General features: G+C 35.2%; 1 protein-coding gene and 1 pseudogene across 3 annotated transcripts; both read right to left on the bottom strand.

Annotated features, from left to right (window-relative positions):
* Positions 1-2,548: 2,548 nt before the first annotated feature.
* Positions 2,549-4,366, bottom strand: LOC118029432 (phenylcoumaran benzylic ether reductase POP1-like; annotated as a pseudogene).
* Positions 4,367-5,890: 1,524 nt separating this feature from the next.
* Positions 5,891-11,833, bottom strand: LOC118029433 (phosphatidylinositol/phosphatidylcholine transfer protein SFH13). 3 transcript variants are annotated; one of them, XM_073412737.1, is made up of 16 exons: positions 11,473-11,833; positions 10,984-11,031; positions 10,325-10,417; positions 9,876-10,179; positions 9,646-9,745; positions 9,020-9,286; positions 8,572-8,649; positions 8,386-8,490; positions 8,251-8,300; positions 8,072-8,171; positions 7,849-7,947; positions 7,647-7,760; positions 7,321-7,474; positions 6,749-7,122; positions 6,584-6,658; positions 5,891-6,239 (listed from the first exon to the last, which is right to left on the bottom strand). In XM_073412737.1, the coding sequence occupies exons 3-16, from the start codon at positions 10,329-10,331 to the stop codon at positions 6,219-6,221; spliced, it is 1,848 nt and encodes a 615-aa protein (XP_073268838.1). In that variant the 5' UTR covers positions 10,332-10,417; positions 10,984-11,031; positions 11,473-11,833; the 3' UTR covers positions 5,891-6,218. The 3 variants fall into 3 exon arrangements, with proteins under 3 accessions (XP_073268838.1, XP_034889203.1, XP_034889204.1); XM_035033312.2 differs by lacking the exon at positions 10,984-11,031; XM_035033313.2 differs by lacking the exon at positions 10,984-11,031 and having other exon boundaries at positions 7,864-7,947; positions 11,473-11,832.
* Between the last annotated feature and the right edge of the window lie 1,668 nt (positions 11,834-13,501).

The following is a 13,501-nucleotide window of genomic DNA, read 5'->3' as shown; positions in this document are numbered from 1 at the left end:
CATTCAGTTTGCTGTGAATTATCTTTCCAGGTTCATGCAAGAGCCAAGTCAAAACCATTTTGTGGCAGCTAAGAGAGTATTAAGATATTTGAGAGGGACTGCAGGTTTTGGCATACATTTTGTGAAATCCAGCTCAATCAATCTTGGTGGATTTTCAGACAGTGATTGGGGAGGAAGTGATGAAGGAATGATGAGCACTTCAGGCTACTGTTTTGCTGTGGGAAAGAGTATGTTTTGCTGGAATTCAAAGAAACAATCGGTGGTGGCACATTCTACTGCAGAAGCTAAATATATAGCTGCTTATGTAGCAGCAAAACAAATTATATGGCTGAGGAAGATGCTAAGTGATTTAGATTGCAATCAACAAAATACCACTACATTGTTTTGTGACAACACATCAGCTATAGCCATTTCCAAAAACTCTGTGTTCCATGATAGAACCAAGCACATGAAGATCAAATTTCATGCAATCAGGCAGTTTCAGCAAGAAGGAGAATTAGAACTATGCTACTGCACTTCTGAAGATCAACTAGCAGATTTTTTTCACCAAACCATTGGCGAAAACCAGGTTTGAAGATCTGAGGGCAAGAATCGGAATGACTAGCTTTGGAACCAAGGAGGAGTGTTGAAGCTTGGTACCTAAGCTAGCTCAGAATTTACTTAGCAGTAATTCACTGTTGTATTATTTCTTTGTTTTAGCTGAGATTATTATCTAGTGTAGGATATGCTTTTGATTTCTTTGTTAAGATTATCTAGGATTGAATTAGCTTGTAAACATCTCCTTAAATAAAGGAGAAGAAGGCAGGCACGTTTCTTGTTATTGTTTTTCATTCAAATTATGTTTCTCTTTTCCTATAAATAAAAGACTTGGGATGGCAGTAACCAACAACACAATTCTGCTCTTTGTTCTTTATATTCTTTTATCAAAGCTCTGTGTTCTCTTAAATTTTATTTTTTCTTCTCAATCGTGAACTTAGTGCATTGTTCTTTTCTTTCATCAGTAAATGCAGGGCTGTTCTTTATAGTTCTTTATATTTCTACATTTTTCCCCTCACTTTTTTGTCATCTTTTCAAGCCCTGCCCGTTTGGCACTACAACTGCGGCTGCGGATAAAAATAAAAGCAATATTAAAATATTTGGTTAAGCAGAACCACAATTTTATTTCATATGGGTTCCACTCAAAAACTGAGGACCTCAGTTTTTGAAAAACAATTTACAATAGTTTTTTCCATGTTCTCCTCTCTTTCATCGACACTGTAATTAACACAAAACTTTCTCAACCCCTTCTTCTGTCAAACGAGGCTAGACCTGCACCAAATTCCCGTTAGCTCATCTCCTCTGCTCCCTTCCCCTCTGTTCCCAAATTATTGCCATTGATCTGGACTCCCATTTCCCAAATTTTTCCTTCCCTTCTGTTCCCTTCTCTCGTCTCAAACAGAGGCAATAATGGACCAAATGGGCAACACAAAAAGGAGCAGATTATGAGCTTTTAGATGCCACTGCACTACCCAAGATACACCTGAGCCGACTATGAGACCATGCAAGAATGGAAACTTGATTGCCTAATCAGGGCGTATGGGTTGCCCATCACTCGGATGTTGAAGAGAAAAGGAAGCATGCCATGGGAGTATAATTTAACCAAATACAAAAAACTGTGTTTTTTTAACTATAATTTCAAACGCAATTTTAACTGAACATATCAAATTTTAAAATGAATTTCACAAAAAATGCTTTTTATTAAAAATTTTAAAACTACAACCACAAAATCAACCACAGTACCTAACAGATGTTTAGCAATTGATCAATTTTCAAGTGAGCTGGTAAGAATATTTTATTGTGTTTAGTACTAAGATATAAAATATTTTTTAAGAGTGTTGATATAAAGATATTAAAAAATTGCAATTTATTTGGTATTGTATTAGTTTATGTTTTTAAATTATTTTTTTATTTAAGAAGATATTAAATTAATTATTTTTAAGTGTTTTGTATTGTTTTTGATGTCAAGATATTAAAAATTAAAAAAATTAATATATTTTTAAATTAAAAAATACTTTTGAAAAAATGAAATCTTAATAGTAGTAAAATGATTCTCTTAATTGCATTAAGAGCTACAAAATATTGGAACACACAGATTAATTGCAAAGAGGAGGGTAGAGTTCAACTCTTGTGTAGCAATTCCCCACTTGATGTTGATTTGTGTGGGAATTACAAATGGTTGTCAATTAGGTGTGATTTCTCCAATTTTTTTAGAGTGATCATAGTGGGAAGGGATTTTTGTTAAAATTAATGATGATCTTTGTGGAGGTCTCCATCTTTGAAAACCTTAATAAATTACAATTAGCATAATACAATCATGCACGCACACAACCAGAAATCTCATTCTCAAGAGGGATACTTATATAATCAAGCATGAATCCCACAATGTCAGATGAAGCAGTAATAAAAAATTAATTTCAGGTTGTAGTTTGTTTTTTTTAAATTATCAATTTAAATTTTATAAATTTCAGGATTAAATTATTAATTTTAAGATTTATAAAATTAACCTTATTCCCCACACAACGAGGCCCAAATAATTATATCGTATGTACAAGATTGTTTATTGAGGTAAAGCTGCTTATTTAACGCAGGGACTCAAAAAAGCTGGTTAAGGTATTCAGCTACAGTAGTGTATTTGACACCAGGATAAAGCTCAGAAGCCTCAACACCAAACGATGGCTCGATCTCGAAGTTGGTCTGATCTCCTTTCACAAACAAAGAGTGACAAATAGATAAAATCACTTTGCGTGGACCTGAAGCTTCTGCAGCGAGAGAAGAGTGTAATGTTAAACTGCCTGATTAGTTCACCGTGTTAATTTTGAACAACTGAAACTAAGAACAACAGTATCTCTAAAAATTATTCAACTCGAGGCGGCAGAGCCCGAAGGATCGATGCTAATGAAATGGACAGATTTTCATTTGAAGCCAATGAAATGATATATAATCATTCCTTGAATATTCTTCAGAAGTTGCTCCTAGTGAATATAGATCCGTTCAATTGTTTTCCCTATCTTCTTCTTCCACAAAGAAACAAGATCATTGGATGAGATGATGTTGGATGGGGGTAGAGGGTTTTGTTCACCGCTCTTGGATCATCCACCGCTTTGATAGTATATGTGGCAATATCATCTTCCTTGTTGAAAACCACTATTGATCAAAATATGAAACTGTAAGATTCTGGGAAGCATAGACCAGCTTGTTGCAGGCCACTATATGCCTTGCAAAAGTTGCCTAGACTATCCACAGGCCATAATGCACGAAACAATCCAGAGAGGGCAAGAACTGATTTCAAGGTCAGCCAACCATCTAGTAAGACACTGTAATCGAATACTAAAAGATGCTATATGTTACCTTTGGTATCTCCATCACCCAAAATGACAACTTTATCTCTAGGTGAGGCAGGAGCTCCAGGTTGTTTCAATGTTGTCGTTTCTGCATTGCTACCAATGCTCGAAGCCCTGGACACGTGGATGGAGATACAGCCACAAACCCCCAGAACTAGAGTGCAAAGCTGGAAGAAAGAAACCAGAAAAAAAGTTTGATGCCACACAAGTGTATGGAATTCCTTCTTCAGCCTCAATAGCTCGTCGAATTTTAGCCTTCGTAGCGAATCCTGTCTTTGCAGGTTCAGCATCATGCGCTCTATCCACATCATTTCCAAACTCTGATGGGAAAAATCTCTGCAACAGAAACAGTTCTTCTTAGCTATCCTGGTTTATTCGAGAACTAAAAATAAGTTGATTCGACCAAGCAGTTTTCTTCACTTCTTTTGAAGTTACAAGGAGACCTGAACCTTGGTCCGGTACGAGGCCGGAATGACAACATGCCAATTAAGCTACAATCCATCCACTCAAACAAGTTTAACTACATATATACCTTAATATTTCCAGCTTCTTTAATGGCCGCGATGATCTTGTCTTGATTATATAACTGATCGTGAGCAATGGTAGATATCACAACATCCACTTGGTTAATTGCGTTCACCAAACTCTCATGATCAGACAAATCTCCCTACATATTAAAACAAAAAACAAGCATAAATATATAACGTCAAACCAATGAACAAATTGACCATGCAATGTATTCATAAACACAACATCTGGCAGTAACCTTGTAATGTTTGTCAGTTTAAACAAAAATGACTTTCAAGGAGGAAATTGACACCAAGGTTCTTGAAGTTGTTAATGACAGTGGATTTAAAAGGGCTAGAGAGAGTGGAATCCCTGACGAGAACAAAAGTTGGGTGGCCTGACTTGACACTTGCCTCTTCAATGAATTTTCCAATGTATCATGTGCCTCCTATGTACAGAATCCTGCTTCTCTCTGCCATCGCCTAAGAATTTCTTTCCAAAGAGAACAATGTTTAAAGAAGCTTGAAGGAGTTAAAAAGATCGAGTCACCTATTTATAGAGGGATTCTGACGTGGGTGGTGATGTTTTTGTGGGTAAAGCACGCCAGGGTCAAGCCTGTTGTTTTTTCATGATGGACGTATGAGAAACTTCAAGGTATTGATGCTGTTTGATAATTGAAAATTATAACGAAGATTGACTCTCTTTCATTTTTTCAAAGAGAAACATATGTTAATCTCTCCTTTTGTATTGATAATGGCCTTTGTATTTTGATTAATTGTTTTTTAGTTTTATTTAAAACTTGTTTAATGTACAAATGTTAAATTTGATGTATTTTTATTTGAAAAAAACTCTTAAAAAATATTATATATAACGTTACCAAATGTAATAGAAATCTACGTAATTGTTAGTGTCATGAGACTTTGCATCCTACTTATGAATCTTCTGGTCCTTTATTAAAATAATAACAACAGTGAAATTAAATACATGTTGAAACTTAAAACATTGTTACCATAATTAGAATATTTGAAAAGGGTGGGGAGGGAGAGGAAGGTGTCATGGCAGGATTGTAATTTTATTCTTTATAGAATTCATACCTACAATTTCATTCTTTAATTTATTTGATAAAATTAAATATAAGATAATGTGAGTCTATATAAATTTCAAGTTTAAAAACTTTCACTTGAAAGAATATGTTGTAAAATAATATAAATCATATTTTATAATCTCATCTAATAATTTAAATTTTTAAGTTAAATTGATTCATTAATAATCAACTAATTATTTTTACCCTGAGTGGCCGGGAGAACTCAGATTATTTTTTTATTTGTGTTAATAATGGCATAATACAGATGAAGAAGCAATCTGACACTTAATATGGATAAAAATATTACAGTGAAAAAGGAGTCGTATTTGGCTGAAAACAAAGCTAGTGTTTTTCATGCAGCAAAAATATAAGCTAACGAGAAGACAAATTATTTGTTGTGCTCAGCACGGCAGAGTAATTACGCCATCACTAATAGTTTTGCAGTTGCACAGAGATTATGTTTGGTGTATTAAGCAATGACCTGGCGTCTTACCACTGCAGACAAAACCACACTGTTTCAAAAGAACATTGCGACAGCCTGTTGTGAGTTGTCGTTGGCAGCATTGGAAATTCTCTTATTCCTGTGCCTTGACTCTTTGTTCTATCCAAGAATGTCTATTGAAGCGAGGTGTAAACCATAAGGAGTCTTGGCTCTAAAAGATGATGAAGATAATATTTCATAAAGCATGGTTGGAACATAGAAGCAAAGTTTTCTATATTCCTAAGAATGTTAATAGCAGTGCAGATCGAGCTGTCAAAATAGCTACAATATGCATCTGTAGACGTGTGAATTACCTCACAAGGCCTTTTGTGCTCTGATGCTTCAGTAATTGAATGAGTTTCTTATTTGATAAAAAAAAAAAAAAAAAAAATGTAATGGAAGTTTTCTTCACTAATTAAAGAGAGAATGAGTATAGTATGGTCGATATCAAGCATTCCATTGACAATTTTTCATGTTTTTCTCTACACAAAATCGAAGCTAACATCAGGAAGAAATGCTCATCTTAACTACTATAATTTTAGTGAAGTATCGACTGCAACAAGAAATTACAAGATTGAAGGAAAATGGTTAATGGAAAAAACAGATTGCCTGCCTCGTCTTTCTACTGGAAAAAAAAAAAAAAATAGTAGTAGTGATGCTCCTTTCAGAGTATGGCCTCCCGCCACCATTGACGCCTAAATAGTTTCACTCTGTGCATGGTCTCCCAAATATTTAGTTTCTGATGTTCCGCTACAACTTCAGCTACTCAGCAGAACAATCTTCTTTGCTGCAAAAAAAAGACATCATTATTGTCATGCTTAAGCATCAATTGAACTGTTGTGAGAGCTAGGTAAATGATTCAGCCTCTAATTACAAAATTTTAGTGCAAGTCAAAAAGACAACAGACTGCCATGAACACATTGAACAAAGCTTGCTGTATGTGCTCAAATGGAGGGCTCCCTTCATGTTAATAACAAACTGGAACATGGGAACAAAGTAGTTCCTGCCAGGGTTCAAGCCTCACTAACCCTCATGCAAGGCTTGAATGAAAATCCCAGATAGGGATAAACAAAGAATAAACAGCTACTCTTCATACATGAGGTTTACTATGGATATAATTGAACTACGTACACGACATTTAGACTCCCGTAGATTGTCTAGCAGCTCAGTGATCTCAAGTTGCTTTACCACTGTAGTATGCAGTACCTGAAAGCACAACGATTGTCAAAAAATTTGCATTCAGTACAATTAAAAGCCCAACTTCACAATTATTGAACCATGTAGAACAGGACATACTCTCTTTGTTTTCTCAAGATCAAACTCCACAGACTTGATCCTCTCCAGAGATTCTGTTAGCATTTTCTCCTTTTCCAAAGGGATTCCAGCAGGTTTGTTGCTAAGTTCCTCAAATATTTTCTCTAGTCTTTGAAGACGTTCTATACATGGACGTACATGATCTTCTTCATTCACAGCTTCAAGAGCAGTTGAATGGATAACTGTGTTATGTTCCATCAAATTAGATGGATAAATGTTGTTCTGCCTTCTCAAATACTCTAATGGAAAACTACGAAAAAGTTTGACCACGAAAGATATCAGGGTTCTTGCTGCGCTTGGGATACTTGTTTTCCCAACCTTTTCCTTTACAATGTCAAACCAACGGATGAATAAACCTGAAATTAAGATACAAATCCCAAAAGACAGCAACAATACAAGTCATATTCAGCAACTATATGGACTAAAATCAACACATGCAAGACTAATTCCAAAAGTCTTTTATATAGATCTCCTTTGCCATGAAGCAACGAGTTTATTGGATCTGAAATGGACGAAAGAAAACTGATCAGCAGTATGGAAGCATGAACAAATACCTTCCAGATTTGATGTCACTTGAAAGGGAATGTTCCCCAAATTGTTGATCCCAAGTGATTGATCCTCAGAACACCCCCCTCTATGAACAGTCTTCTCAGCCGGAATAAAATTGTCATCACAACTGTAGAAGATACTTGGATCGGATGCCCTCACCTGCGAAGATCAAGATTCACTTATAAGGATGTGCACGCATCTCACTTGCACAAACAAGCAGCCATGCAAGCACAGACACATGCAAACTGGCATGCACACTCGTCCAGACATAAGTTCATTGAGAAGGGAACTGTACTGAAAGAAAAAGCTAGCTACAGGTTCTACAGCTTACCTCTTCATCAACTGGGGTCAAGCATGCAAATGTAGAACTCCTTGGTCCAAATGGAGAAGAATGATCATCAATATCTGACCCTGATTTTGCTGTTAATTTATCACTGCTTTTTCCCTGGAAGACAAAATAAACTAATATATATCAGAACAAGAGATATTGATGACCACAAACACAGTTGGTTATCATGAGATGGAAGACTTGCCTTCAGAGGGCATACCTGATTGTATGAGTCAAATTCCTGCTTATCATTAGACACTCTGGAGATTTCCCTCACAACAGCTGGTACTGCATTATGTACAAGCTGCGAAAGACACAAACCCCGGTTAATTTCCAAATACAAGTTCAATATAAAAATACAAGCCTCCTTTCATGCTTTAATAATTCAACACAGAATCAATACAAGAAATTCTAATAGGATTGCCTACCTTCATTATTGCAGGATCATTCCATGGACCTTTATTGGATCTAAGGCACCCTCCTTCAGCCGAGCAAGAGCAAGAACCACCCAAGAAGTCTGGCAATTGACTGAAACAGGAAAGGAGTATATTAATAATTTATAGTTTCTATAGAAAAACATGAGGCACGTATAACAGTTGATACACACCTTGAGTCAATAACTTCCAGGAGCTTAGGCAGGGATTTGGGCTCCAAAACCTGCATTTCAGAAATTGAGTACAGCTAATCCGGATTGCAGGAAATGAATGATGAGAAACTATATGATTGCAGTCATATCTCTTACCTGTATCTTTGCAATAGTCTTTGCATCCAGAAACTTCTGTGCTGCTGGCCAGAGCATCTTCTTAAAGCCTGGACCAGCATTAACAACAAACATACGATGCAATGTCTGTATGATGTGTGGACAGCTATTAGAAATAAATTAGATAGTGAAGAAAAAAACTATCAATTAACTACAACACTTTCATACCTCAGGGTAGTAACTGTTATCTATCTTCGTTATGGAAGCCAAAAGAGTTGCAGCAGTACGAGTAAAATTCTTAATGCCCTGTTTTTAACACAGCATTAATCACCAGTTCAAACTACGCAGATAACCAGTTGAAAGAAACATAAACCACCAGTGACAGTGGAGGAAAGTAAATCTATCAACATCCTACATTCCTACTAGTACACAAATTAATCTCTCAATTGATTCAATAGAGGCTGCTAGAAAACCTACAATGAGACTAAATACACTCTAAAAGTAGATTTCAGAACAGATTTCACAGAGCTCTTTAAGGTGCATTGAGTAGGGAAATCATTACAGGTTGAAACAATTTCACAACATGTATAATTAATTCCTGCTTGAATGGATTAAGGGTTTAAGACCAACATCAATTTGAAAAGGCTTGTCTAAAACAATATTCAATTCAACATACCAAACCTTGCACATCTAATATGGTTGTCGTCGAACATATCCATCTCTTTGCAGCAATAGAACAGGCAGGGAATTTCTCCTGTATGGCCCTCTCAAACTCTTGGACATGGTACTTCAAATACCGCTCTATAGTGGTGATACGCATTAGCCTGCTCGGATAAGCTTTCCCAAGCCTCTCAATGTAAACTGGCCGCCCTTCCTTATCAACTCCATGGTAACCTTGAGGATAATATTGCAAGACTTCCTCCGCCTCTTCAAACTCAAAATCCTAGCCATTGACCACAAGATCAGTATACTTGTAACATCAAATGACAAGGAGTAGATTAAAAATTCTAATTCTGAATCTAGAATTAAGATCAAAATGTTTAGTACAGAACCATGAAGTATGCATGCAACAATGAATTCTATGCAATGGATACTTATCAAAAATGCAATGCAACCAAAATTTTTTGCCCATGTTGTTTGTTACCAACAGATGCAGTTTTGAGCTTGTGATTAAATGATTATTGAGATTGGCTTAAGGAAACATTGAACATAAAATTGCTGCTTTTAACAGGATAAAACAATAGGTTCCAAGATAACCATACCACCAGCAACAAGGTTAGCAGGATAAATCCATTCCATTACCTCTAAAATTGTGTCTGTCCCATATTCTTTCCTCCAGTTAAGCATTTCTTCCCACATCTGGATTGTTTTATCAATGTTAAACTCTCTAGCTTTCAGAAATCTACAAGATTAGAGATGGCAGTATTAATAAGTGAGTGCATTATAGTGGGGATTTAAACAGGCCAGTCAAATAAACTGTTCAAGTTTATAAAACGGATGACACTGAGTTCTGAAATTATTAATAGGCTGACCTTAACAAAGCATGATAATCATCATGCCTGGGAGGCAACAAATCCCTTTCGAGAAGCTTTTGGCGCAAATCATGGACAGCACTCTCCTCTTTTGCATCCCTCACATCTTCTATGGAAACTGAAGAAACCCTATAATCTATTTTCCTTTTCCCTCTTTTCTTAAGAGAATGGGTGAACTTATTCGAAGCATTTAGAGCCTTTTTCTTGAGATTACCAATTTTTGACCGCCGTCTTTCATCTTCAGAGTTCTCAAAATCAGATCTTCTCTCTCTATATTCATCATTAACCACAATTCCCTCAACACCTTCAATCGGACAATGGAGATTAATATTAGTAGTAGCCAAACAACATGCAACATCACCATAATAAAATCAAGCATCAGAAACCATTCAATTTAGGTCATTCGCTATGTGATTTGCATTAAAAAGGAAACTGTCAAATTATCATACTTGACATTTTGCTGAAATGCAAAAGGGAATCCTAATTTCCAGACCAAGAAAGTAGATTCACAGCAAACTTGCCGCCATACATGCCGCTCTAAACTGTCAAGGGCAAAAGCACAAAAGGAGTTACTATCATAATACTGCGGGATTGCAACACAGAAACATTAGAAAATGACGGCAATTTATTTAAATTAAATCACCAACCAATACATGCCTCGAAGGTAGAGAAACCAAACAAATACCTAAACACTAATCTTTACTAAAGCTCTCAACTAGATTAAAAGAAAAAAGGACAAAAACAAACGAGCCTTTTTGGCTGCATGAGACAAGTTTTCTGCCCTTGAATGAATCCCAATCAAATATTAAAGCATTCCAGTTCCTTCAAATCCTCCAACAATCAATCAATGAGACTTGAAAACCTAAACCAAAAAGGAATCAAACTTCTCACTTCCAATCACAACCCTTCAGCTCACTAAATCACAATCTCTAAAATCCCATAACAAAACTCTTAAAAATCATTAAAAACACAGATCCAAATCTACTAAAAATCCCAAAGAATAATAAAAAATCCACACAAGTAAACCCATTTATTACTTATTCATTCTCCATCAACATAATAAACGCAACAAGACAAGATAGATCAAACTTTAGCTGACACCACTCACAGTTAAGAGTTGAAAGTAACAAATTTCACACCGAGTATTCACTGATTTCTAGATAGAAACAAAAAAAAAGAAGTGATGAGCTTTAAAAAAAAATTAAACAAAGAAACAAAAGGAGTAGTAATAAATAAGGGGAGCGAGTGAAGCCCTTTAAAATCAAAATCAAATGAAATAAACATCACTTATACTCGAAATAAATTTAATAATATTAAAAAAAGAAAAAAAAAAAGTGTGCCTTTAATAACCTGAAGAATCCATCAAATTAAATAAAAAAAAATCCCAGAAAAATAACAATGCAGCTCGATACCAACTGTACGGATCCGGCCCTCTATTTCATTCAATCATTCCCCATTATTCATTTATTTATTTATTCATTCCTTGACCCAATAAAAAATATTCAAAAGAAACAAAGAAAGAAAAGGCTTGATTTTGAGTCTGGTTTGGATTTGAATTAAAAGGAAGAAGATTGAGTGAGAAACAAGCAAAACACACCCGTATCAATCAATCAAAAGAATCCCCAGATGAGTAGCTGCTGATTGAATGATAAGAACAGTACTGTATACTAATCTCTCCCTTTCTCTCTCTGTGACTGCAGAGAAACAGAAGAAGGAAGGAAGGAAGGAAGGAGAGGGAATTTTCTGGAGAAACAGAGAAGAAAGCGACACTGTAGGAGAAACAAGATCTGATTTAGGGATGAAGGTTCTAGCTGAAGCTGAAGCCGAAGCCAAAGGAACCGAATCTCTCTCTCAGTTTTGCTCTGTTCAGCTCTGCTTTCCCTTTGTGTTACCTTGCTTTTACTTTGCTCATGACATGTGTCACCCGCTCCTCTGTTTTCTTGCTTCCTTACGTGTTCCTTCTCTCTCTCCATTTTTTTTATTTTACAATTTGTTAATACTTTATGTACTTGAAAATGATTTTATTTAATTTTTTATTCAAAATATATCCAACAAGTAAAACCCACAGTGATTGGTTTTGTTTATATAAATTAAATTTATTTTTAAAGTCAACTTTTAGATATTTATTAGATCATGATATTAATGTGTAATATATTTTTAGACTATAAATTCTCGATTGCACATCCCTTGATTGAAGTATCTAATGCCTCTCTCCACATTTATTAACTACTGGGTTTGGGCTATCCTAATAACTAAAAGAAAGGCTTGATTTGTCTAATATTTTCCCTTTTCATCTTAACATATATATAAAAATTGGAAATGTCGGCTCCGTAACAAATCTTATTAAAGCAAATAAGATTTAATTATTAAAATAATTTTTTTATTTTTTAAAAAATTATTTTTGATACTACCATATTAAAAATATTTTTGAAACACAAAAAAAAAGTCATAATAATAATATTTTACTTTTTCTTAATAAAAATGTACAATAATGTTATTTTAATTAAAAAAAAACATAATAAATCCGTCGAATACGGCACTGTTGAACTACAAAAGCAAAGCAGGCAGCAGCCTAGATAGCTAGCTAGCTGCCTACCAAGATTGCTGGGGAGACGACATGGTCTAGGCTGGCTATAGATTCGAACACAAATCACAACTAAATCACACAGTCTGATCTCATGATAACTACCATTGACCAGACCAAACTGATGCCCATGCATTCCCCCACCTGTTCTTGCTCCGTGATTTTCTTCTTCTTACCTCTAGCCATTAATGACCTCCCTTTATTCATCTTGGCACGTGGACACGTCGACAGCATTTCTTGGCTTTTCTCTTCAAAAAGAGAAGCATGGAAAAAGAAATTCATCATGCATGGCGCTGTCGGCTGTTTAACCAAGACACCACCACCTCCCACAAAAAGATTGATTGAACTCCCTAACACGATGGTGGTCAATGAAGGATTATTTAATTATTAATTTTTGAAGTTCTGGAATTAATTAGATACATGTAAATTAGTTTAAATATATATATTAATTAAAAAAAAATTTGTTAACTTTAATCATATAATAACTAATTCAATAATAAGAACTTGAGATTAAAAGATTTATTTTTTATATGATCTCAAGTTCAAACCACGTGGTTGGTAATATGATAACCAATAAAAATTTACATGTTCATTAACTTTAGAGTTTATAAAATTAATTGAGATACACACACAAACTGATTCAAACACCCACATGAATAATAATATATCGGTGATTCTACTTCCCTCCTAACTTTACAAGATCTTGAGGTTTTATTTTATCGTTCTTCTCTTGTTGTTTCGATGAAAATTATTCAAAGATTGGTTAAGAGGAATGCTCAGCCAAAGCATGGAACTGTGTGAGACCTTGGTATCGTATCGATTACAGGGGATTACTCCCTTTACGTGGGTCAAATTGAGATTCTAGAAAGATCATGACAGGCCTGACCTAACTTCATATCTAATTTAAATGGTCCCACCTTAATATGTCTCCTGCAATTTCCTTACACGTTTGTGTAAATAAGCTAACCAGCCAAACTTAATGGTGGCAGACACTTCATATAAATCTTTCCCTTTTCTCTTTTGGTAGCAAATTGCTGGGTTT

This window comes from Populus alba, chromosome 11 (genome assembly GCF_005239225.2).
Source record: "Populus alba chromosome 11, ASM523922v2, whole genome shotgun sequence".
In the NCBI taxonomy this organism is placed as follows: domain Eukaryota; kingdom Viridiplantae; phylum Streptophyta; class Magnoliopsida; order Malpighiales; family Salicaceae; genus Populus; species Populus alba.
This window is presented reverse-complemented; position numbering and strand designations above follow the sequence as displayed.